The following is a 27,147-nucleotide window of genomic DNA, read 5'->3' as shown; positions in this document are numbered from 1 at the left end:
TGTTGGCTGTATGAATATCTTCTTTTGAGAATTGTCTGTTCATATCTTTTGCCCACTTTTTGATGGGGTTGTTTGTTTTTTTCTTGTGAATTTGTTTGAGTTCTTTGTAGGTTCTAGATGTTAGCCCTTTGTCCGAGGAGTAGGTTGCAAAAATGTTCTCCCATTCTGTAGGTTGCCTGTTCACTCTGGTGGTAGTTTCTTTTGCTGTGCAGAAGCTCTTTAGTTTAATTAGATCCCATTTGTCAATTTTGGCTTTTGTTGCAGTTGTTTTTGGTGTTTTAGACATGAAGTCCTTGCCCATGCCTATGTCCTGAATGGTATTACCTAGGTTTTCTTCTAGGGTTTTTATGGCTTTAGGTCTAACATTTAAGTCTCTAATCCATCTTGAATTAATTTTCGTGTAAGGAGTAAGGAAAGGATCCAGTTTCAGCTTTCTACTTATGGCTAGCCAATTTTCTTGATTAATCTAGCTTGAATTGATTCCAACTGAGCATCAACAACATACAAATATTCTGCTCCTATGAATTTCTATTTCTCCCCTTTATGTTGTTATTGTCCCAAATTACATGTATATACATATGTGCCCATTAATGTAGATTTATAATCATTGTTTTATGCATTTGCCTTTTAAGTTACATAGTAAGTGAAAAGGGGAGTTATAAAACAAAAGTATAATAGTAATGGCTTTTATATTTACCTATGTAATTACCTTTACTAGAATTCTTTATTTCTTTGTATAGCTTCAAATTATTGTCTAGATTACTATGTAGTGTCCTTTCATTTTGGCCTTAAGGACTCCCATTAACATTTCTTGTAGGGCATGTCTATGGATAACAAACTCCCTCAGCTTTTTTTTTCTGTGTATATCTTAATTTCTCCCTAATACTTGAATTATAGTTTTGTTGGATGCAGCATTTTTTGATGACAGTTTTTTTTTTCTTTCAGTAAAAAGTGTTATCCTGTTCCTTACTGGACTCCATGGTTTCTGATGAGAAATGAGCTGTTAATCTTATTGGGAATCACTTGTATGTGATGAATCACTTCTCTTTGCTGCTTTCAAGATTTTCTGTCTTTGTCTTTTGAAAATTTGACTACAGTATGTCTTCGTGTGGATCTCTTTGCCTTTATCTTTCTTAGACTTTGTTGAGCTTCTTAAATGTATGAATTTGTGTCTTTTTTATTAAATTGGAGAAGTTTTCGGCCATTACTTTTCAAATATTCATTCTGCCCCTTTCTCTCCTATCCTTCTGGGATTCCGGTTATGCATACCTTGGTATGCTTGATGTATCCTTAGGCTCTGTTCATACTTTTCATCTTTCTTTCCTCTCTGTAGACTGAGTGATTTCAGTTGACATATCTTTATGTGAGCTGATTCTTTTGCCTGCTCATGTCTGCTATTTAATCCCTCTAGTGAGTTTTTCATTGCAGTTACTGTACTTTTTAGAGTATAGAGCTCTATAATTTGTTTGGTTCTTTTAAAAAAGAACTCTTTTTGATATTCTCTTTTTTTTGTTTTCTTGTAGTGTTCTCCTGGTTTCTTTTAGTTCTTTGTCCATAATTTTCTTTAGCTGAATATATTTAAGAGAGTTGATTTCAAGTCTTTGTCTAGTAAGTCCAATGTCTTTGCCTCCTCTGGGACATTTTCTATTAATTTCTTCTGTGAATTGACAAAGCTTCCTTGTTTCATTTTATGCTCCATATTTTTTTGAAAACTGGACTTTTTTTGAATGTTAAAATTCAGTTTAATTCCAAGAATAAAAAAATGGTAAAATATATAACATAAAATTTAATTTTTAAATATACAATTTTATGACATTAAGCATTAATGTGACATTAAACATTAATTAAGCAACTATCACCACCATCCAGCTTCAGAACTTTGAAAAATGAACATTTTGCATATTATAACAGGGTAACTTGGAGTATTAGAGTCTTTCTTTTCCTCATTGTTTGTTTTTGTTTCTTGCTGTGGGCTATGTTCAGTGACTTCTCAAAATTGTGAAGCCTGTCTGTATTCTTTGTCTTTGAAGGCTCTATTATTTTAGCCAGTGATTAGCTAGTGTCTGCTGTAGAGTTCCTTGAACACCAGAAGTCAAAAAAAGGAAAAAAAAAAAAAAAAAAGACTCTGCCTTTCCTCCATAAAGCGATTATTACACATTGCATGCCTATATCAAAATATTTCATGTGCCCCATAAATATATACACCTACTGTGTTCCCACAAAATCAAAAATTAAAAAAATACTCCACCGCCACTTCTGCTTCTACTTTTTTAATCTCTACCTATTATGCTGCTATTTCTGAATATACATCTTCTTTTTTAAAAAATTGTAGTGATAAGTCCATAACATAAAATTTACCCTCTTAACCATTTTTTTTTATTTTTTTATTTTTTGTGGGGCACAGAGTTTTGCTCTTGTTGCTCAGGCTGGAGTACAATGGTGCAATCTTGGCTCACCACAACCTCCACCTCCCGGGTTCAAGCAGTTCTCCTGCCTCAGCCTCCTGAGTAGCTGGGATTACAGGCATGCGCCACCATGCCCGGCTAATTTTTTGTATTTTTAGTAGAGATGGAATTTCTCCATTCAGTAGTGTTAATGTGAATGTATATTCATATTGTTATGAAACAGATCTCCAGAACTTTTCATCTTAGAAAACTGAAAATCTAGCCATTAAACAATAACTCCCTTTCTCCCACACTTCTCCCTAGCCCCTGGTAACCACCATTCTATTTTCTTTTTCTATGAATTTGTCTTCTTTAGATACTTCACATAAATGGAATCATACGTTTTTTGTGTGTGAATGACTAATTTAATGTAATGGCCTTAAGTTTCATCCATGCTATAGCATCTAACGTGATTTTCTTTCTTTATAAGATTGAATAATATTCTTGTTATGTATATACTGCATTTTGTTTATTTATTCTTTCATCAGTGGACATTTGGATTGCTTTTACCACTTGGCTATTGTGAATAATGCTGCTATGAACATGGGTTTGCAATATCTCTTCAAGATCTTGCTTTCAATTTCTTTGGGATATATACCCAAAAGTGAGGTTGTTGGATTATATGGTTTTTCTAGTTATAATTTTATATTTATATAAAATAATGTGTAATTTTTTAAGGAACTGCCATAATGTTTTATATACTGGTCACACCATTTTATAATCCTACCAAGTGTACATAAGGGTTCAAATATCTCCATATCCTTGCCAACACTTTTTATTTTCTGGTGTTTTTGTTGCTATTGTTTTTATAGCCATTCTAATAGGTATGGGCTGATATCTCACTGTGGTTTCAATTTGGTTTGGTTTTTTTGCCTTCTGATTAGTGATATTGATTGTCTTCATATGCTTGTTGGACATTTGTATATCATCTTTGGGAAAATGTCTAAGTTCTTTGCCCATTTTTATATGCTTCTCTTTTTTTTATGCTACTCCTTTTTTAGCTGCTCTTTTTTCCTTAGGTTGATTCTCCCTCTGCCCTGTCTTTTTCAGTTTCTGGTTACTCTGCTTTTCCTGCTAATGCAGCATGTGCTTCTCTTTTCTCCTATACTTCTTTCTGCTGTTTTTCATTTTTCTTTCTCTGCCTGCTTTTTGAGTATCTATTCATTTTGCTTCGGTTTCTCTTTTTCAACTTCTGATAATTCTGTTACTTTTTCTGCTGATTCCACATAGCTTCTCCTTTATCCTATGTTTCTCCTTTTTGCAGATGTTTTTCCTTCTGTTGACTCTACCCTATTCTTCCAACTTTTCCATGTGCTGATTTTACCTCTGCTTCTCCTTGTTCCTGTGTTTCTCCTTCCTGCAGCTATTTTACCTTCTGCTGACTTTGCCCTGTTCTGCTTCCCTCTTCTTTCAGCATCTGCTAATGTGGCCTCTGCTTCTCCTTGTTCCTGTGCTTCTCCTTTCTACAGCTATTTTACCTTCTGCTGACTTTGCCCTGTTCTGCTTCCCTCTTCTTTCAGCATCTGCTGATGTGGACTCTGCTTCTCCTTTTTCCCATGTTTCTCCTTTCTGCAGCTGTTTTTTTTTTTTTTTTTTCTGCTGACTCTTGCTTCCCCGCTTTTAGCATCTGTTATTTTGGCCTCTGCTTCTCCTTTTTCCTATGCTTCTCATTTCTGCTTCTGTTTTTGCTTTTGCTGACTCTGCCCTGCTTCCCCCTTCTTTCAGCATCTGTTGACGTGGCCCCTGCTTCTCCTTTTTCCTGTGTTTCTCCTTTCTGTAGCTATTTTTCCTGCTGCTGACTCTACCCTGCTTTTGCTTCCACCTTTTAACATCTGCCAATTCGGCCTCTGCTTCTCCTTTTTCCTATGCTTCTCATTTCTGCTGCTGTTTTCACTTTTGCTGACTCTGCCCTACTTCCCCCTTCTTTCAGCATCTGTTCATGGCCTCTGCTTCTCCTTTTTCCTGTTTCCCCTTTCTGCAGCTGTTTTTTTTTTCTTTTTCTGACTCTTGCTTCCCCATTTTAGCATCTGCTAATTTGGCCGCTGCTTCTCCTTTTTCCTATGCTTCTCATTTCTGCTTCTGTTTTTGCTTTTGCTGACTCTGCCCTACTTCCCCCTTCTTTCAACATCTGTTGACGTGGCCCCTGCTTCTCCTTTTTCCTGTGTTTCTCCTTTCTGTAGCTATTTTTCCTCCTGCTGACCCTACCCTGCTTTTGCTTCCACCTTTTAACATCTGCCAATTCGGCCTCTGCTTCTCCTTTTTCCTATGCTTCTCATTTCTGCTGCTGTTTTCACTTTTGCTGACTCTGCCCTACTTCCCCCTTCTTTCAGCATCTGTTCATGGCCTCTGCTTCTCCTTTTTCCTGTTTCTCCTTTCTGCAGCTGTTTTTTTTCTTTTTCTGACTCTTGCTTCCCCATTTTAGCATCTGCTAATTTGGCCTCTGCTTCTCCTTTTTCCTGTGCTTCTCATTTCTGCTTCTGTTTTTGCTTTTGCTGACTCTGCCCTGCTTCCCCCTTCTTTCAGCATCTGTTGACGTGGCCCCTGCTTCTCCTTTTTCCTGTGTTTCTCCTTTCTGTAGCTATTTTTCCTCCTGCTGACCCTACCCTGCTTTTGCTTCCACCTTTTAACATCTGCCAATTCGGCCTCTGCTTCTCCTTTTTCCTATGCTTCTCATTTCTGCTTCTGTTTTTGCTTTTGCTGACTCTGCCCTGCTTTCCCCTTCTTTCAGCATCTGTTGACGTGGCCCCTGCTTCTCCTTTTTCCTGTGTTTCTCCTTTCTGTAGCTATTTTTCCTGCTGCTGACTCTACCCTGCTTTTGCTTCCACCTTTTAACATCTGCCAATTCGGCCTCTGCTTCTCCTTTTTCCTATGCTTCTCATTTCTGCTGCTGTTTTCACTTTTGCTGACTCTGCCCTACTTCCCCCTTCTTTCAGCATCTGTTCATGGCCTCTGCTTCTCCTTTTTCCTGTTTCTCCTTTCTGCAGCTGTTTTTTTTCTTTTTCTGACTCCTGCTTCCCCATTTTAGCATCTGCTAATTTGGCCTCTGCTTCTCCTTTTTCCTGTGCTTCTCATTTCTGCTTCTGTTTTTGCTTTTGCTGACTCTGCCCTGCTTCCCCCTTCTTTCAGCATCTGTTGACGTGGCCCCTGCTTCTCCTTTTTCCTGTGTTTCTCCTTTCTGTAGCTATTTTTCCTCCTGCTGACCCTACCCTGCTTTTGCTTCCACCTTTTAACATCTGCCAATTCGGCCTCTGCTTCTCCTTTTTCCTATGCTTCTCATTTCTGCTTCTGTTTTTGCTTTTGCTGACTCTGCCCTGCTTTCCCCTTCTTTCAGCATCTGTTCATGGCCTCTGCTTCTCCTTTTTCCTGTTTCTCCTTTCTGCAGCTGTTTTTTTTCTTTTTCTGACTCCTGCTTCCCCATTTTAGCATCTGCTAATTTGGCCGCTGCTTCTCCTTTTTCCTGTGCTTCTCATTTCTGCTTCTGTTTTTGCTTTTGCTGACTCTGCCCTACTTCCCCCTTCTTTCGCATCTGTTGACGTGGCCCCTGCTTCTCCTTTTTCCTGTGTTTCTCCTTTCTGTAGCTATTTTTCCTCCTGCTGACCCTACCCTGCTTTTGCTTCCACCTTTTAACATCTGCCAATTCGGCCTCTGCTTCTCCTTTTTCCTATGCTTCTCATTTCTGCTGCTGTTTTCACTTTTGCTGACTCTGCCCTACTTCCCCCTTCTTTCAGCATCTGTTCATGGCCTCTGCTTCTCCTTTTTCCTGTTTCTCCTTTCTGCAGCTGTTTTTTTTCTTTTTCTGACTCTTGCTTCCCCATTTTAGCATCTGCTAATTTGGCCTCTGCTTCTCCTTTTTCCCGTGCTTCTCTTTTTTCCTGTGCTTCTCCTTTCTGAAGCTGACTTTGCCCTATTCTGCTTCCCTCTTCTTTCATCATCTGCTGATGTGGCCTCTGCTCCTTGTTCCTGTGCTTCTCCTTTCTGCAGCTCTTGTGCTTTGCTGACTTTGCCCTGTTCTGCTTCCCTCTTCTGTCAGCATCTGCTCATGTGGGCTCTGCTTCTCCTTTTTCTCATGTTTCTCCTTTCTGCAACTGTTTTTTTTCTGCTGACTCTTGCTTCGTCCCTTTTAGCATCTGCTATTTTGGCCTCTGCTCTCCTTTTTCCTATGCTTCTCATTTCTGCTTCTGTTTTTGCTTTTGCTGACTCTGCTCTACTTCCCCCTTCTTTCACCATCTGTTCATGGCCTCTGCTGCTCCTTTTTCCTGTTTCTCCTTTCTGCAGCTGTTTTTTTTTTTTTTTTCCTGACTCTTGCTTCACCATTTTAGCATCTGCTAATTTGGTCTCTGCTTCTCCTTGTTCCTGTGCTTCTCTTTTCTGCTGCTGTTTTCCCTTTTGCTAACTCTGGCTCCACATCTGCTTCTCCCATCTTTCAGCATCTACTGATTCTGCTACTTTTTCTGATTCTGCTTCTCCTTCTTCCTATGCTTCTCCTTTCTGAAGCTGTTTTTCCTTTGTTGACTCTACTTCCACTCTGATTCCCCCCTTTTCATCATCTTCTGATTCTGGTGCTTTTTTGATGATCCTGCCTCTGCTTTTCCTTTTCCTACCTCTGCTTTTCCTTCTGTTGATTCTGCTTCTCTTTCTGCTGATGCTAATTTCCTTTCTGCTGCCAATGTTGATCCTGCTGCTTTTGCTCCTCCTTGGTCTTCTACATTTTGATGTGTTATACTATTTCTGACCTCCTCATAGCTTCACGGTTACATGGCCCTTAATGGCTATTCCATTCCTAATTACACTATATATTTCCACTCACAAATGCTCCACTATCTGTTTTTCAATTTCTAATTACCCTATACACACTACCTTAAAAAAGAATGTGATGTTAAAGTAATGGTACTATGTCGTAGGCAGCTGGTTAACTGATGGACTAGCTGTTACACAGCCCTTAGATGCTCACTTCTAGAACAGTCACCATGGCACAGGCTGGGAAGCAGAAAAACTAGAGACTCCCATGTTACAGAATGCAGTCTAGGACTACATAGACTAGGTAATCCATAGTCCATAGAAGGGAATGTACCTGAGTGAGCAATCCTTATTATCTCCGCTGGAAGTAGATTGAGGTGTTAGTGAGCAATGAGGTAATAATGTAAAAGAAGTTACTTAATTTTGAGAACTAGATAAAAAGACGAGAGTGTGCAGAGGATAGCTAAGTAGCAATGTGGAAAATTTTTATCCAGTCAAAAAGGAAAGACTGTAGACAAGTAAAAGAATGAAATCGTGTCATTTATGGCCACCTGGAGAACTCATGTTAAGTGAAACAAACCAGCCACAAAAAGATAAATATCACATATGTGGAAGCTAAAAAAGTTGATCTCATACGCGATGCCAAAGAAAGTTGATCTTATATAGAGGTAGAGAGTATAGAATAGTGGTTACTGGAGGTTAGGAAGAGAAGGAGGATGGGGCAATAATGAGAGACTGGTTAAAGGAAACAAAATGAGGAATAAGTTCATATATGGGGAATAAGTTCTGGTGTTCTAAAGTACTGTAGGGTGACTATAGTTAACAATAATTGTTATTTCCAAAGAGCTGAAAAAGAGGATGTTGAATGTTTCAACATAAAGAAATGATAAATATTGGAGGTGATGGATATGCTATTTATCCTGATTTGTTCATTGCACATATGTATGAAAATATCACTCTATACCCCATAAATATATACAGTTATTATATATCAATGAAAAATTTAGAAATTTTTTTTAAAAAGAGAAGAACAGAGGGAGCAAGGTTTTCTGGCAAATGGAGTTGAAATTAAGAGCACAGAATTGAAGGGTTGATCACAATTGAAGATGTAATATCAGATCCTTTGATGCTAGAAGGAAGGAAGGAATTGTTGGCATTTTCCACTTCCATGATGGTATGCAGGTGTTTTACTGTTATTTTTCCCTTTCTGTTATAGGTCCTGAATCTGTTCCTCCTTCTCTTCTTAAATTAGTGATGAAACCCATAGCAACTGTTGGAGAAAGCTACCAATATCCTCCTGTGAACTGGGCTGCACTTCTCTCTCCACTTATGAGGCTAAATTTTGGTAAATATCATGTGTTTTTAAGTCTTCAGACTTTGATTTTAGTATTTGACCTGAATGGAAAAACAGATTCTGTGTCACAATGTGTAGTGACTGGATAGACTTTTCAGATCTTGAGGTTTGTCATGTTGGATGGGATGGTTGGTTTACTTTCACTCAGTCATTGAGCCCCTGAGGGTGAGGAAGAAGAGGTCTAAAGACACAGGCCAGATACACCTGCCAAAATCAATGCTTGACTGAGGTTTGCACACCACTGGGAATGTGGTACAGGTTCCATTAAGCTTGGCCTTGTGGTTATCAAACTACATTTCCAGAGCCATAGGTTTCGAGAAGTACCATGTGGGATGCTGTATTAATTTTCTGTTGCTGCTGTAACGAATTACCACAGTGGCTTGAAACAATACAAATTTATTATCTTTACAAGTCTATAGGCCAGAAGTCCAACATGTTTCTCACCAGACTAAGATCAAGGTATCAGCAGATTAGAATTTCTTTCTAGAGATTCTAGGGGAGGATTCATTTTCTTTTCTAGCTTCTAGAAGCTGCTCACATTTTTGACTTGTGGCCCCCTTTCCCCATTTTCAAGGCAAGCAATGGAGGGCTAAGGTCTTCTCACACCATCATCTTTCTGGTTCTGTGTAGCCAGGAAAGGTTTTCCTCCTTTAAGGACTCATGTGATTAATAGGCTCGCTTAAATAATCCAGGATAATCTCTCCATCTCAAGATACTTAACCTTAATCACATCTGCAAAGTTTCTTTGCCATATAAGGTAGTGTATTCACAGGTTCCAGGTATCAGGATATGGACATTATTGGGTACCATTATTCTGCTTACTACAGTTATTTTGTGGTGAGAAGCAAACAGAGCGCACACCTCAACACCTTGAGTTCATCCACAGCAACCTATTTTATACAGATTAGAGTTACACATGCAAATATAATTTAATGTACTTTTTCCCCACCCTAACTCGAAAAATAAAAATAAAATAAGAATGAGGGGATGAAGAGCAATTTAAACAGTGTTGTAAAATTATGTGTGTTTGTGTGTGTGCCTGCCATGAGTGCTCTATCATTTATAGTAGAGTGCATATGATATGCAAAACATATGATATATAAAACAACTTGTATACTGTAATTTATGTGCAGTTTCAGAGATAAAGATAATTTTGACTATATACAATTTTTCACTTAAATGCTTTCATATAAACCTAATCTGTATGTAAGATATAATGTCACCATACTGGCTTTCCAGAGATTTCATTTGAAAAATGTGTTCCTCTGTCCCTCTCCTTCTTTTGTGTGCTATATTGAAATGTTTGTGTTTCAGTTAAGTCCTTAGAAAAAGGAAGGAAAATAAGGTGCTGACTGGAATCTTACTACTAGAAAGGCTCGATGACTAGAGAATGTGACTGTATCTTTAAGCCATTCCTCACCTTGATATATTTCTTCATGGTCTGCATATGAGATGGAGAGAAGGGAAAAACAGAGATCAAGAGATTACTAGCTAGAATATTGTCATATTTTAGATAGTGTTTGAGTGTGTAGGTTCCTCTGGATATCATAAGAGAAATTCCCCTATCTAGTTCAAGGCTCTTGCTAGTTCCAAGACTTGGGACTGTGATGCCTTTGGATACGTTATTTTGCCTCATAATTAACAAGTCTCTTGAAATATCTATTCTGGTTTACTGAAGTTCTGTTACCTGCAGAAGTCACATAAGCAGATGCTTTGATTTGAGATATTAAAGCCTGAAAATGAGTCAGGAAAGTAACTATCTATTCAGATTCTTTTCCTTTCTTGCCTTTCAGGTGAAGAGATTCAGCAACTGTGCCTTGAAATTATGGTGACCCAGGCACAGTCATCCCAGAATGCAGCTGCACTATTGGGCTTGTGGGTGACGCCACCACTGATCCACAGTCTGAGTGTATGTAGTAACTAAGGGTGTTGGCCAACAGGAAGATACCATTCTTTAGGAGGAGATTAACGTTCATTTGGGTGTGTGTTCTCAAAGTCAAGAGGAGACAGATGAGATCTTAACAAAAATTGAGGGTTTGATAGTAGCTGGCCTACATACTGGAAAACTATATAGTTCAGAACCCTGCCATAGCCATTACTATTCATGCTTTAGCTACCATTTATTACAAAAAGTGGAAAATGATGATCAGAGGTATTAAAGTTAATTTCTCAAGATCACATAGCTAGAAAGTTGTGGAATTATTCGTACTTATGTTTATTTGATTATATAGTATATGTAATTATTTCAGTACATATTAAGAGAAAGGAAATCCATATGTACTCGACTCATCCATGTATTATCCTTCCCTTTTCCCAGAGGAGGCAGCAATTAAACTAACCGAGCCATGATTCGGTTAGGTATCGCATCAAGGGGACCGGGGATGTAGGTGGGAGAGTGTAGGTGGAGAGAATAAAAGATCTCTACTAGGCTGTTTAGCTTGAGCAGAGCGTTGAGAAAGAAATGACCCAGTCTGGTGTCTGTGATAGAGGGGCTAGCACCTTTCACATATAGACCAACGACAGATAGGAATAATAGGGCAAGAGATTTTAAGATGTGAAGTTAGTAAAGATATATAATTTTGATTAGGTTTCAAACTAGAACAGAAAAGCATATTCCATGATTCTTTAGAGGTTTACCAGTTGATATAAGTTAAATGCTGTCATCTTTTAATTGTCTCCGTAATCTGGCCTATTCTTCTGTCCTAGGAGGCTTTAATTGTTTGAGAATAGTACAAAGCCCTCTTATCATTTCCTCAGTCTCTTGGCCTTTGTCCCTGTTCAGCACTGTTTCTGTTTTTGTTGTTGTTGTTGTTTTTGAGACAGTTTCTTGCTCCATGGCCCAGGCTGGAATGCAGTGGCACAATCTCTGATCACTGCAGGCTCTGCCTCCTGGGTTCAAGTGATTTTTGTGCCTCAGCCTCCCAAGTAGCTGACACTATAGGTGTGTGCCACCACGCCCATCTAATTTTTGTATTTTTAGTAGAGACGGGGTTTCAACAATTTGGCAAGTCGGGTCTCGAACTCCTGACCTCAAGTGATCTGCCCACCTCAGCCTCCCAAAGTGCTGGGATTACAGGTGTGAGCCACCACGCTAGGCCTGTTTTTGTTTTTTTAAACCTTTCCTACTCCTCCTCACTGTCTTTAATTGAAGGTGGACGCTATCAAGGTCTGCATCTTTCTGTCAGGTATTAACTTCACTCCACCTGTCTGCTCCAAGTGGCTCCCAGCTGCCTGCCACTTACTGAGCCCTTGCGGTGTACCTGGTACCTGCAAGCACTCAGTAACTACAGAAATCAGACCTAATTTCTCTACAGCCTGACAGAATAATTTTAAAATAGCTTTGTTGACTTATAATTTATATAGCCTAAAATATGGCTGTTTTAAAGTATAAAATGTGATGAATTTGAGTACCTTTATAGGTTTTTCAATCGTCACCAAGAATATTTCCATCACCTGACAAGTTCCATTGTGCTTGTTTGTAGTCAATCCCCACTCCCAGCTTCAGACCCAAGCCACCACCAATCTGCTTTCTATCTGTAGCATTGCCTTTCTGAAACAACCTTTATTCTTATAATTTTATATAAATTATATATACATTTCATATCAATTTTAGAAATGCTTTAGAATGGAATTTTATATGATATGAATTTTTGTATGTCTGTCTTGTTTCATGTCTGAGAGATACATTTTATTATTTCCATTTTAACAGACTTATAAACTGAGGCAAATGGAGGTCAAAGCAAAGTTTGCCTAGCTAATAAATGAGAGAGCTGTATCTATCTGACTTCAAAGCCCTGTTCTATTCACTCCTTCTTCCTTTTGAATCAGACCCATTTCCAGCCTGTTGGGTTGGCCTCCAAAATTTTCCTAAATTTTACTTACCCTTTATCCTTTAGATCTGTGCTACTCTGTGCATTTGTCTTTGATTATTTACCTTTATTGTTATCTTGGTTAATTAACAATTAAGTTTGTGAATTCATTTTCTTAAATATAAAATGATCTGAGATGGCATATTGTTTAGAATGAGGTCTTGAGAAAACTCATGCAACTACACCGATCTTTTTAGAAATTTGCAGAAAACATTGTTCTTCTGTCCCTCCCCTACTTTTGTGTGTTATCTTGAAAAAAAATAGCACACAAAAAAAGTTTTTGCCAGATTTTACTTTTTAGATCGCTTATTTTGCCAGATTTTATGTTTAGATCACTTATTTTAGACTTGCTGCCCCTTTAGTAGCATGCTTATATTCCTAAGAATTTTCGAAGCCCACTTGGTTAAAGTCTGTCGCATAACAGAGCTGTTACTGACATGCCCTTTCTTGGCTCTCGTGAACTCTAAGGTGCCTGGGCAGTTCTACTTGCTCAGCTGGTGGTTTTACTTTGGTCATAAATGGTCCCAGCATGTCACTTCTCCTTATTACTTCCTTATTTTTCTCAGAAGAAGAAATTAATAGTATCAGATGCTCTGTTTAGTTGATTTTCAGCAGATGAGCCTTTCATCTTCTAGAGCTTTTCTTGCCAGAGAATGTGACCTTTTAAAACTGAAAAGTAACTGTCATGTACTTTCAGAAGTAGCATTTTATTCCCATCACTGAAAACATCCAAGGTTTAAGCTGAGTAGTTCACAGATGGGTTGGCAGATCCATATAAACACATGATTCACCCTGGATCAGAAGTAACTGCAGCAGCCAAAATTACATGCATTGGTGGCCCATTGGACCATGAAGCTGTGGGAAAATGAAGAGGGGAGGAAGTAACCTGAACCTTTTATCTCTCAGTCTACCCTCAAACACAGTGATGACCTACAGGTTTTGAACATTTCAAAACCAGACTTGCCTATTTACATTCAACCTCTTCTGTTTTACTTCCAGCTGAATACCAAAAGATATCTCCTGATATCTGTACCTCTGTGGATAAAACACATCTCTGATGAACAGATCCTGGGTTTTGTTGAAAATTTAATGGTGGCAGTTTTTAAAGCAGCTTCCCCACTTGGAAATCCTGAGCTATGCCCAAGTGCTTTACAGGGTCTGAGCCAGGCCATGAAACTGCCCAGCCCTGCCCACCACCTCTGGAGTCTGCTCTCTGAAGCTACTGGGAAAATTTTTGACCTCCTGCCAAATAAGATTCGGGTGAGGAACAAAAATATTTACATTCCTGACAATTTGTTTGGGATATTTTAAAGACTTTTTGGCAAAGTGGGGAGGTGTATGTTTTAAGAATGTGGGTGGGAAGGCTAGCAAGAAATAACCACATTCTTTACTAGGAGTGTGTTTGTTTCCAAGATCTAAATTGAGGTTGAATTTTTAGAACCAAAGTTTTGAGCAAGCTTAGAAGCAGTTTAACTAGTGCTGCACCAGGAAATTTGCTATTAGGTGTTTTTATCAAATGCCTCTTTTAAAAGACCAGAAAGCTCAGAAGTCCTTACACTTTACACCTGGAGAATCCTTGGGCATCGTTTCCCATATACTGTTTATATAAAACGATTTAGCATCAGCCCTTCCCGTCCTCCAAAAGACCTCTGAATTGTAATTTTACAAAGAGGTTAGAAATTTATTTGTGATAAAGGGATTTTGATAAGGAGAAAAAGGTATAGCCAAAAAGAAAAAACACACACACACAAAAAAAAAAACCCACAAAGTATCAGGAAAGATGTCTTCAAAATGACAAAAATTGGCCAACTGTTTTGGTTTGGTTAAAATTAAAATCTCATCAGCTGCTGTTCATGGGGATAAGAAAATCTAATAATTTGTCAGAACATTTTGACCCGTTATTTTACACTGTTTGTTGACATATTTGGCATTTTCCTTTATCAGAGAAAGGATCTAGAGCTGTATATCAGCATAGCAAAATGCCTCTTAGAAATGACAGATGATGATGCCAATCGGATCGCCCAGGTTACTAAGGTAATAACATATCTTTCTATACCTTTTTTCATTATTGAGGCAGAAATTACAATTGAAGAATTTATTTCTGTGTCCTTTTGGCTGAAGCAAGTTGTGCTTCATTTTTGTTATTGGTTAATTTTAGGAAACGATTTCATTTATATTGTTGAACCTCTTGTTCAGCCTACTGATATGGTTGGTGCTTAACAAATGTTGTATGGATGAATAACTTTTTAACCCAATTTCTCCCACTTTGTCCTTCACCTACCTGATCCTGTCCTTTGGCGTGAAGAAGGTAGTTGATTGAAAAGCAAGCACTATTAGCCCTGACACAGGATAATTTATCTCCCACACCCATGCCCAAGTCAAATGATGAATGAGCAAAAAGTAGCATGTCTGTAAAGTTGCCAGATTTAGCAAACAAAATACAAGATACTTTGTTAAATTTGAGTTGCAGATCAATAATGAATCATTTCTTAGTACAAGTACATCCCAAATGACACACTTGCATTTGAATGGCATTTTTGCATACCAGCTAATACCAATGGTCTAGAGAACTGTGAGCTCCCTTACAGCTGGTGGACTTCGTGTCATTTACTTTACTTTATGGCAGGTTTGCCTATTCAATCATATCCTTGAATATCTGTGTCATATTGCAGTGGTTCTCAGAATGTGGTCTTTGCATGAGTAGCATCAGCATCGCCTTGGAAATGATTAGAAATGTGAGTTCTTGAGCCCCCAGCTAGACCTACTGAATCAGAAACTCTGGAGATGGAGCCCAGGAGTCTATGTTTTAATTGTCTCTCCAGGTGATTCTGGTGTAAACTAAGGTTTGAAAACCACTGTTAAAGAATATTTGGGGCCGGGTGCGGTGGCTCATGCCTGTAATCCCAGCACTTTGGGAGGCTGAGGTGGGTGGGACCATTCTGGCCAACATGCTGAAACCCCGTCTCTACTAAAGGTACAAAAATTAGCTGGGCATAGTGGCGCACACCTGTAGTCCCAGCTACTGGGGAGGCTGAGGCAGGAGAATCGTTTGAACCTGGGAGGTGGAGGTTGCAGTGAACCGAGATCCCACCACTGCACTCCAGCCTGAAGACAGAACGAAACTCCATCTCAAAAAAAAAAAAAAATTTGGAATATCAACATTTTGGAAGATTGTTTTAAGCAAGGAGAAGCAACATAAGGAAATAGTTAAGAGGATGGACTCTGGAGCCTCATTGCTACAGTTTGAAATCCAGTTCGGCAATTTACTAGCAATGCGATCTTGGTTAAGCTTCATAAGCTCTGTGCCTCAGTTCCCTTATCTATAAAAGGCAGATAATAACACCTACGACTTAGATCTGTTTTGAGAGTTCAGTGAGTTAGTCCATGTTGAGTATTTGGAGTACTGCTTGGCTCAAGATAAGGACTCAGTATTTATTATCATAATTACTACATATATGTAACAAATTATATCCTATTATTACATGCATGTAATGTAATTGGAAATAAAGTATGTCATTTACTTCTTAGTACCTAGAGCTGAAAGTTGCTGTTACTCGCTTGAGTTTCTACCTAAAATACCATTCAGAACATTGTCACTGGAACATACTAAGTAGTGTTCTGATGTCCCCTAAAGAGGTAGTCTACTTCAGCAAGGTCAGAGTTTGTTTCTGAAAAGAATAGAGGTAAGAATAAGATAGTGGTAGAGAACACAGACTCCCCCAGTTCTGTTTCTTACTCTGCCACCTGTAGCTATGTGACCTTAATTTAAGCAAGTTGCTTAACCACTGTGCTTCAGTTTGCCCATCTGTAAAGGTGGGATGATAATAGTGACCTACTGCAGAGAATTGGTGTGAGAATTAGTAAATACAGCAGTTCTCATATGTTTTAGTCTCAGGAACACTTTAGCTTCTTAAAAATTATTGAGGATTCCAAAGAGCTTTTAATTATAAGGGTCATATCTGTTGATATTGACCTTATTAGAAATTAAAGACTAGGAAAACTTCTAAATATTTACTTAAAAGCAATAATAAGAAAACCATTATATATTAACATGATTAATAAAAACATTTAAAGCATAAAAATTTAGTGAGAAAAGTGGCATTGTTTTACATTTTTGCAAATCTCCTTAATGTCTGGCTTAATAGAAGACAGCTGGATTCTCATGGCAGCTTCTTCATTCCATCTGTTGTGAGGTTGTTTTGGTGAAGTATGTGAAGAAATTCCAGCCTCATACAGATACGCAGGAGGAAAGGGGAAATGTGTGCTAATAGTCTTTTCACATAATTAACGGATAGACTTCTTTTACATTTCACCAAAAAATTCAACAACTTGTAGTTCCTTTTTGTTAAAAATTTTTTTTAGACTGAGTCTCACTTTATCACTCAGGCTGGAATGCAGTGGCATGATCTCAACTCACTGCAACCTTCGTCTTCCAGGTTCAAGTGATTTTCCTGCCTCAGCCTCCAGAGTAGCTGGGATTACAGGCGTCCACCACCATGCCTGACTAATTTTTATATTTTAGCAGAGACGGGATTTTACCATGTTGGCCAGACTGGTCTCGACCTCCTGACCTCAAGGTGATCCTCCCGCCCTGGCCTCCCAAAGCGCTATGATTACAGGTCTGAGCCATCTTGCCCGGCCAGCAACTTGTAGTTCCTTAAAGGTTAGTTGCAGTGTAAACTCTGAAACCATATCAATGAAACTTATATACTTTGTTACATTAAATTCCAATGGTCTGTTTTGTACTCTGGGTCTTTTACCCATGCAGGGTTTTGTAATAGCATACATTAGTCATTTGGAAAATATTGAATCACCGAGCTTTGAAGATCTTCCAAATGTTGACAATATAAAATAATCATACTGTTAATATCACTACCAGTCTCATCAGAAAAGCTTTTTACATATTGGGAAGCTGCCAGGCTCATAGAAGCAGAAACAAATTTTCCAAAAATCTAATTTTCTCTTGAAAGTTCAGATACTATCAGGTATTTTTCTTGAAGTGACAGTTTCACTTCCTTCAGTTTCAAGAAAATAATCTGTCAAATACCCAGGTTGAATAATAGTTTTTCCATCAATTATTCTTTCAAGTAAATGGTGTTCTGTGAAAAAAGTGGCTATTTCACAGCCTAATCTTACAAGTGTTCTTCCTTGGCTTGAGACCACCATCATACTTGGGTATGCAGCACAATTCCCTTATAAGTATTTCTCAGTTTGTCCCGCAGAATATTTTTTAAAATATTTATTAAAGGGCCAATGTTTAATGGAACTAATAATTATTTTTGTTTACAAGGATATTTTAAGTGAAATTGGCTTGTGAAAAAAAAATGTCAGTACAATATACAATGAATACTAGTACACTTTGGTGCTAACATAAAAATAGTTTTGACCTCACGGAACCTCTTACGCACCGTGGGGTTCCACAGAAGTTCTGTGTACCATACTTTGAAAACCACTGAATTAACACATGTTAAATGCTTGGAGTGATGCATGGCACACGGTAAGTACTGTATTTTTTAGTCATCATTTTATTATTATTTGTGTATGTTTACTAAATATCATCATGGACTAACTCCTGAACAGATTTACGGTTTTAATGAAGGAGCCAGGAGATGGCATTACAACCCTCTATTGTATGTTCATGTTAATTTAGCACACAGGCAGATGGGTCATGTGCTGTAGGAAATGAACAGAATAATGACATCCAACTCACCTTTTCTGTTTTGCCCATGCCATGAAATTCTGTAGCTACTTCAGTTAATAGTAACTAAACAATTTTTTTTTTTATAGAGCAACATAGAAAAGGCTGCCTTTGTCAAACTGTACTTAGTCTCTCAAGGACGATTCCCCCTGATGAACCTGACCGATATGCTGAGTGTTGCTGTGCAGCACCGTGAGAAAGAGGTGCTGGCCTGGATGATTCTGCACAGCTTATACCAGGCACGGATTGTGAGCCATGCCAACACGGGTGAGGACACCCTGGGGTGAATATCAGAAACAGGAATAGATCTGCCTGCTGTTGCTTTTAAGTTGCACTTGTGTTCTCAACTTAAAAATTAGTTTAGCGCTTATTGACACAGGTTAGGCCTTCTGGTGCCAAATGAGGAGTTACTTGGATAGAAATGAGCAGTTACAGCTCACAACATCCACTTTTTAGAAATAAGGATGGATTCTTTCGAGGGATTTTGTATTGTATTTGGCTCTGTAGACCCTCAAAGATACAAACAAATTAGCTGCTTCTGCCTGTTTAACTTCAGTTTCCCAAACACACAAGATGTCAATTGATTCTGCCTGATGGTTTCATGAAAATGGCTTTTGGGTACTCATTTACCAAACAAGAGAAAACAAACAAAAAAAATTAGCTAGTTATTTTACAGAAGAACTTCTCTGGGGTAAGAATAATCAAATCCTGCCACCACCCTACCCACAGTAGCAAGCTTGAAACTCTGCTAATGAATCACATGATGCAATTTTTAGACCATTTTCTACGTTATGCTTTAACAATTACTGAATAAGAGAGCTCCCCCATTGCTCTATCCAGCTTGTTGGTCATATGCTTACAATTTCTGGAGACTACATTCAAGTTCTGAATGGCACCAGGCTCCTGAGGGGTAGATGTGGCTGGGACGCTTGTGTGACTCTGGACAAATTGCTTATGCTTATGTGCCTGGTTTTCCCCATCCATCTCTTGTATTATGATTTTGAAGAAAAACTGACAAGCATGATTGTAATACTCTGCAAGACTGTATCGCCTGTAATATCAGCACTTTAGGAGGCCAAGGCAGGCGGATCACCTGAGGTCAGGAGTTTAAGACCAGCCTGGCCCACATGGTAAAACCCTGTCTCTACTAAAACAACAAAAATTATCCGGGTGTGGTGGCGTGCACATGCAGTCCCAGCCACTCAGGAGGCTGAGGCAGGAGAATTGCTTGAACCCAGGAGGCAGAGGTGGCAGTGAGTCAAGATGCCACCACTGTGCTCCAGCCTGGGTGACGGAGCGAGACTCCATCTTGGAAAAAAAAAAAGAGAAATTTTGATTCATCATCCTCTGTGGCAGTCTGAAACAGTTTTTATGTCTGCATTAGTGCCTTTCCACTGAAAAATGAACCTATGATGAGAAACTGGACTTTTTTACTCTAAGCCAAAAGTGTATGTATCAGGAAGAAATCTAGTAGGGGTTTCAAATGAAGCATGAAGTTACATGCAATAAACTGAAATAAATTTGATGTTGCCTTTGGTTCTAACCAGAACCAGCCGGCTCTCAAATGTAGTTCCTGTTTTTGAAACCCATCCGTAGTAGTCTTTACTGTGCTAGGAATCCTGTTTTTAAAAAAAAAAAAAAATGAAAAGGGAAAAAAGTCAATATTTCTGCTAATGGAAATATAATGGCTGTATTTTGCTTTTCTTTACATGTCTTTGGGTTAGGTTTCCTCTGTGAGTTGGCATAAATTGGGAACACTTATGCAAAGGAGAACTGTAAAAACAACTAATCGTCAACAATTCAACATTGCTAGTTAGTTGGCATGCCAGATTTCTCCTAGTGTATTTAATGTTGAGAGAGAAACTCCAACAAATGCATTTTATCACTAGTGGTCAGGGAGATTTAAAGAATAAATTGGCTTTTGAAAAATCAAAGACCAAAATACCGTTATCTGATGTGAATAATGTCAAAGAACTGTCTCACAGGCAGCCACAAGTCTCGGGTATTGCAAGGGAACATGAAACTGGTTAATGGAGTCCTCACCCGGTGTTCTGCTTTAGTTATGATCGTTGTTACTGATCTGTTTTACATTTCAAAGGAAAACCATGGTCTAGTAAGAAAATACCCTTTTCATTTCAGGTGTTTTGAAGAGAATGGAGTGGCTCTTGGAACTGATGGGTTATATTAGAAATGTTGCTTACCAGTCAACATCCTTTCAGAATATGGCTCTTGATGAGGTAAAATCTAGAGGAGTAGTTTATAGCTTCCTTAAAATATAGAACTTATATTAGGTTGGTGCAAAAGTAATTGCGGTTTTTGCCATTACTTTTAATAATATAAAATATACCTAAAATATATGCTCCCAAAAGAGGAACACGTTGCTGTTTGCAGCTTTTCTTTCCCTCTTTCCTTTTATTTTAGACACACTTAATGATTCTCTGATGCCACAAGGAAATCAGTATTCTTGCCAAGCTCTTGGAGACACCCAAGGCTGCCCTTTGAGAAATATTTTCAGCAAAATATGTTTCTTGACAGGCAGAACACAAAGGACACTCGGGAGAGAGAACCCAAGCTCCTATGTAGCTGGGATTGATCCCATAAAGCATGTGGGAATATAGGGCTCTGGCCTCCACACTGGCCCAGCATATGGCTAAAAATGCCTGCTTTGAATAGGTTCCTGGAGTGTGTGCAGATAATCTTATGTGTGCACATATGGAGGGGAGTTTTTATCACACCTACAAAATTACCTATGACTCAAAAAAAGTGAGAACCACTAGTATTAGGTTTGCGTGAGTTTAAAAATAAAGGATTAGTAAATAAAATGAAGATAGCCCTTTCCTGCTTTCCTTCATTGTGTTGTCTTAGCTGGCAGCTGTGCATTTTGTAATAGTAGAATTTTTTTTCTGTAGGCATGCTTCGTGAGTATTCTGTTTACTATGTGAGTCAAATTTGCATAACCTGGGGTGTTTTTTGAAATTCTGCCCAGTTTTTCTGAAGAGTTGTATGTCTTGTTGAATTTTAATTTGTGAGTTTAGGAATTTTAAGAGATTAGGAAGTACTTTTTAAACTTTTTTTGAACTTGCATGATCTGTCCTCTTTCTTCTGATTTCCTAAATTTTTATTAACTTTCTCTGTTTTCTTATAAAAACCTTAAAACACTGAGAAAATACAGATAAGCAGAAAGAAGTGTAGTTTAAATCACAGTAATCGAACTACTCAGAGGTGGCTTCTGTAATCACCACTTCTATAATTGTCTAGATTAGTCTGAAATCTGAATGGATAGATCCTGGACAGGTTTTTAAAATGCTTGAAGAAGCTGGGCATAACGGTACATGTCTATAGTCCCAGCCACTTGGGAGGCCGAAGCAGGAGGATTTCTTGTGCTCAAGAGTTCAAGACCACTCTGGGCAACATAGTGAGACCCCATGTCTTAAAACACTTGCCTTAAAAAAAATGAAGACTTGCTCAAAAGTAGAATCAGAGTATACATATTTTTAAAAATTAGTTTTACCTACATAGCGATAAATATTTCTTCATTTTGTAAGCTCTTTGAAAACATCAGAACAGGAACGTTTGGATCTTGATGTGATTAGGAATTGAATAAACGATGTTTCTCCTGAAATGTTAGAGCAATAATAATGAAACTGTTGGGTCTTCTGCCTGCACATAAAGGTACCTCAAAATCTTCTAACGCCCAAAAACATCACTTCATTAAACATGGAAACTGAGTTTACTGTTCAGTTCAGTTCCTCTTCTGGGTGGGGGTAGGGCAGGAGGGACTGGTTGGGAGAAGGGGAAGATGACATTGCCTCACGATGGGGGCTGTGTATGTGAACATGTGTTACTTTGAATTGTTAAAACATGTGACCTAACGTCATTTCTATTTTCATCGTAGGCTTTGGACTTCTTCTTGCTGATATTTGCAGCCGCAGTGGTTGCATGGGCCGACCACGCTGCCCCTCTCCTCCTCGGTCTCAGTGCCAGTTGGTTGCCATGGCATCAGGAGAATGGCCCGGCTGGGCCAGTACCAAGCTTCCTTGACAGGAGTCCAATGCACAGGGTCACTCTGCAGGAAGTTCTCACTCTGCTTCCCAATAGCATGGCTCTGCTGCTGCAGAAAGAGCCATGGAAGGAACAGACCCAGAAGGTGAGGCTGGCAGCCAGCTGCTTAGCAGGGCAGGCAGCCATTGTCTCTTCAGCAGTTTCTACTGTAGAATTGAGGTGGGAGTTAAGTACATCTTGAATCACACCACAGGCTTTCCTACTCAGCCCCAAATCTCAGCCAGATGCAGAGTCTCAGAGTTTGAGGCTAGCCCAGGCTCGGGACAACTGCTGATTAAAAACAACAGTAAGGTGGCAACTTGCTTATAGCTGGGGGTGAGGTGGAGGAAAAGCCCACACTTTCGTTCATTTATTGAAGGCACGTGTTTTCTTGATCCTGGAGAGGAAAGGGTGAGTATGTCTCAGAGCTCAGAATCTCAAGGTGAGGGTAGACAGGAAGGCAAATTCAGAATTGCAAAGGGTGTGATAAGTAAGATACGGTAGTGATGAGCAAGGGAGGGAGTTGGTCAACAATGCCTGGGTGGGTCAGGAAGTTTTCTGCCAGGAAATGTGGGTCGGGAGCATCCATCTTCTTGTAGCATCTTTAAGGTTCCCCGTAGCTTATTCCCTTGCACAGATATGCTCCAGGTACCCAGTGTGCCCTGGTCTGTGCTAGATGCCAAACAGAGCTTTGTAAAGGTCTAATAGTGTCACCCTTGCCCTCAGGAAAACCCAAATTGTTTAGTTTGCTGTTCAGTCTAGTTCCTCTTCTGGAGTAGGGGTGGGGCAGGAGAAGGAGTTGGGTGAAGGGGAAGATGACATTGTGTCATGTTGGGGTCTTTGTATGTGAACATGTGTTACTTTGAATTTTTAAAACATATGACCCAAAAGGAAACATTTTTTGGTTTTTAATATTGAGGTTCCCCAGGCTACTAGCTGTTCTGCAAAGCATGTGGTAATACTGTGCTTACTGTACTTCTCATTATATGTTTCTGACCTGTCCTTAATACAGTTGGTTGGAAGATTGTTTTTTGAATCTCATTTAATCAAAACTGGCTTTTTATGAAGTTGAAAGCTTAAAACTAACTTTTTGTTGCTTATTCTTGAAATCTGAACATTAATCTTTAAAAGCATTTCTGAACTGTAGACCCACAGTTTAGCTATGCACAACTCCACCAAATGTCTCAACTAAAATGCCTCTTGTTTTTCTTAAACCTAATAAGCATTAGTATTGCTGCCCCAAATTTTGTGCTTTGTGTCCCATTTAAAATCAAATTTTGGCTGAGCACAGTGGCTCACACCTGGAATCCCAGCAGTTTGGGAGGCTGAGGCAGGCAGATCACCTGAGGTCAGGAGTTTGAGACCAACCTGGCCAACATGGTGAAACCCTGTCTCTACTAAAAATACAAAAATTAGATGAGTGTGGTGGCCTGTAATCCCAGCTACTCAGGAGACTGAGGCAGGAGAATCGCTTGAACGTGGGAGGCAGAGGTTGCAGTGAGTCAAGATGCCTCCACTGCTGTCCAGCCTGGCTGACAGATGGAGACTCTGTCTCAAAAAAAAAAAAAATTCAAATGTGGTCTTCCCTTAAATTATTTCTGGACTGGGATACCACGTTCCCTTTGGACTACAATGTAGACCTCTTGCATTGATTATATATTTGTAGTGCTTGATTATTTTGCTTACCAGTAGGATATTATAGTACAAAACTGAGAAAAAGAAAATCAACAAAGAGAAAAAATTTGAATAAAGCAGGGAATTAGGAATATTTTCTTTTTCTCCCTATTTTACTCTTTCTTCAACCTAGCTTCTATATGTGAAACTAAAATGCCTATTACCTATCACCAATATATGTGTTTCTAATGAACCAAGATTGGCAGCATTCAGTCATTGATAAAATTACCCTGTATCCAATTCAAAAACAATTCTGGCTGCATCCTGAGAGATCAAACTCATAAATACTATGAGTGTCTACCTCATTTGCAGGATTTATTCATGGTTAACATGCTTGGCTCTTCCCAGTGGATTATTTTATGCCATTTCTCTTGCATTTCAACTTTCTGTTTCATATCCATTTGGGCACAACTGTCCTCATCTACAGAAACATATTTTATTTCAGAAACGGGGGCTTATATCTGATGTGTTTTCCATTTACTGCCCAGCGTAGGAGCCTAGACCAAGCTGCACACAGAGCCAGGTGGGAGGCAGTATGATGCAAAGAAAGAGCATAGGGCTCTGAAGCCAAGTGTACTTGGGTTCAAATCTTAACTAGGCTATACATTGAGAGTGGACTTCGGAAAGGTTTTTAATCTCTCTGGGCCCGTCAGAGTGATAAGAGATAATGTTCCTGGCACACAGGAGGCCCTCTGGGCCCATGTTTACCTCCCTCTTAAAACCTGTATCAGCAACTGGGCGTGGTGGCTCACACCTGTAATCACAGCACTTTGGGAGGCCAAGGCAGGCAGATCACAAGGTCAAGAGATTGAGACCATCCTGGCCAACATGGTGAAACCCTGTCTCTATTAAGAAGAAACTACAAAAATTAGCTGGGTGTGGTGGTATGCGCCTGTAGTCCCAGCTGCTCGGGAGGCCGAGGCAGGAGAATCACTTGAACCTAGGAGGCAGAGGTTGCAGTGAGCCGAGATTGTGCCACTGCACTCCAGCCTGGCAACAGAGCAAGACTCAATCTCAAAAAAAAAAAAAAAAAATTCCTGTATCAGCTCTCAAGGTATTCAGCAGGGATGTAGGTTTGACTTTGCCAGGTCATTTAACTAAATGGGAGCTTTGTCCAACTTTACTATATCTTATGCTTGGTTCCTGTCTCATCTGCTCCAGCTGGGGAAGGTATTGCCTAAGAACTGTAATCCCAGCTACTGGGGAGGCTGAGGCAGGAGAATCGCCTTATCTATGTAGGTCCAAGGGACTGTTCTTTTGCTAATGGTAGGATTCTCTTCTTTGACACTATTCTTCATTTTTACCCTAGTTCATTGACTGGCTATTCAGCATCATGGAAAGCCCTAAAGAAGCCCTCTCAGCAAAGTCCAGGGATCTTTTGAAAGGTATTACTTCCATGTTTTATGCTCAACATAGGGGAAAAACCATTATTGTTGTCTGCGGAGCAGAATGACATTCTAGTGGTTGCAGGTTGAGTATCTCTTATCCAAAATGCTTGGGACCAGAGGTGTTTTGGATTTTGGATGTTTTTGGATTTGGGTATATGTGAACGTATATAAGGAGAAGCTTTGGGGATGGAACCCAAGTCTAAACACAAAGTTTATTTATGTTTCATACATACCTTACATACATGGCTGCAAGGTAATTTTATGTAATATTTTTAGTAATTTTGTACATGAATCAAGGTACTTGGTGTTAAGTACTTATGTGTGGAATTTTAACACAAGTGCTTGTGTTGTCATATTGAGGCTCAAAAAGTTTCAGATTTTGGAGGATTTTGGATTTTTAGATTAGGGATGCTCAACCTATATTGCTTTCTGAATGGGCTAATCTGGAGCTGTTTAGTGTGGCATTTTGAACCAGAAAGTAGACTTTAAAAGAATGCCAGTCCCTTTAAATTTAGCATTTATTTAAATTGTTTTAAAATGTTTTATTGTAATAGTTAAATATTATTTTAATTAAAATTCATAAAATTCAGAAAACTAAAAAGCAGCAAAGAGAAATCCAGAGTCCCATTGCCCAATGACAATTTTTATATTTTCCATAAGGAGTTTTTGCTCCCTTTTGTGTTGTCTTACATATTTATAATCATATACAATTGAAAATACATATAACTCAAATACTGCCTTTTTAATTTTAACATTCTTTTTCAAACATTTAACCCTGTTCTTATACTGGCTTTATAAGTAGTGTTTTTAATGAGCTTCACAGTATCTTGCCAGGGAAACTAGACACTTCTCATACTTTCCGGCATTTAGATGATTACTGTATCTTTTGTACTTCTCTATCGACTTTGTTAACTATGATTGTAGGATCCACAAACATGGAAGATCTTTCTGTAAAACTTATGTAGATTATTTTACTCAGATCTGAGAAGTCATTTGGGCATTGGCTGTATGGAATACAATAGCTCGTTCTTGTCCTTCATGTCTGGTGACCTGGGGGTCTGGAGCCTACCAGCGGCTGCCACTGATCTGATGTCTCTGACATGCTGTGAGATACTACACTGAAACTTTCACCTGCAGAAAGTTGCCTGTTGGCCTATTCTGGAATAATTTATCTGGTCAGCCTGGAGTCAGAGTATGATCCATATTTTACCTATTACTATGGTATAGTTTATTGTTTGCCAAACAAGTAAGAATTCATTGATTCTAACCTGTCTCCTCATAGTGGTGGGAGGCATGTGTGTGCTACAACAGTGCTCCCACATAATTCTGATAAACCACAGAACTTCATTGAAAATCAGGGCTATGGTCTGACATGTTTTCACATTATCCATCCCTAGAGACTTGCTGCTAGGGCTTACTCTGTTTGCCCCTGGGAGTTTGTGCTCATTTTTAATGGCCATAATAACGTTGGTTGCTCCAAAGATATACTCTCTTAGGTCACAAAGGTAACAACTCATACAGATGAGGAAAGCAGTCATTTGGGCCAAGGAAGCTCATATTCACTTGATTATATAGTAGGCTTATTAGATTCACATACAGTGTAACTCTGGCTTACCTACATTCCTTCATATTATTATATTTCAAATAAAATCTCAATACATTTGTATTAATATTCTAAAATAAAATATATAAAAAATTACTTAAAGGAAGTACACAGAACTTCCTATTTTAAATTGATCCCTGAGGGACCTGTGACAGATCAGAAATAGTTTGGACTTGAGGATACATGTTCAGATATACTTTAGTATGGTCATACTTGCTCCATTGAGTACATGAACCTAACTTTATTATAGGGTCAGGTTATTCATTGTTGTTTTTTAGCGTTAAGTAAATATTTAATGGAAATACCATATTCAAGTAGAAAAGAGCACAAATTGTAAGT

At 38.9% G+C, this 27,147-nt stretch overlaps 1 protein-coding gene across 4 annotated transcripts in view; it reads left to right on the top strand.

Moving 5' to 3' along the window:
* FOCAD (focadhesin) overlaps positions 1 to 27,147 on the top strand; it is a 314,136-nt gene that overhangs the window by 286,266 nt on the left and 723 nt on the right. For all 4 annotated transcript variants that reach the window (XM_077966008.1, XM_028835129.2, XM_077966010.1 and 1 more), the window contains 8 exons: positions 8,398 to 8,526; positions 10,329 to 10,444; positions 13,404 to 13,664; positions 14,349 to 14,438; positions 18,192 to 18,369; positions 20,242 to 20,339; positions 21,998 to 22,249; positions 25,127 to 25,202. In XM_077966008.1, the coding sequence (XP_077822134.1) occupies positions 8,398 to 8,526; positions 10,329 to 10,444; positions 13,404 to 13,664; positions 14,349 to 14,438; positions 18,192 to 18,369; positions 20,242 to 20,339; positions 21,998 to 22,249; positions 25,127 to 25,202 (1,200 nt within the window). The remainder of the gene's footprint in view (positions 1 to 8,397; positions 8,527 to 10,328; positions 10,445 to 13,403; positions 13,665 to 14,348; positions 14,439 to 18,191; positions 18,370 to 20,241; positions 20,340 to 21,997; positions 22,250 to 25,126; positions 25,203 to 27,147) is intronic.

Source organism: Macaca mulatta, chromosome 15 (genome assembly GCF_049350105.2).
Source record: "Macaca mulatta isolate MMU2019108-1 chromosome 15, T2T-MMU8v2.0, whole genome shotgun sequence".
Classification (NCBI taxonomy): domain Eukaryota; kingdom Metazoa; phylum Chordata; class Mammalia; order Primates; family Cercopithecidae; genus Macaca; species Macaca mulatta.
This window is presented reverse-complemented; position numbering and strand designations above follow the sequence as displayed.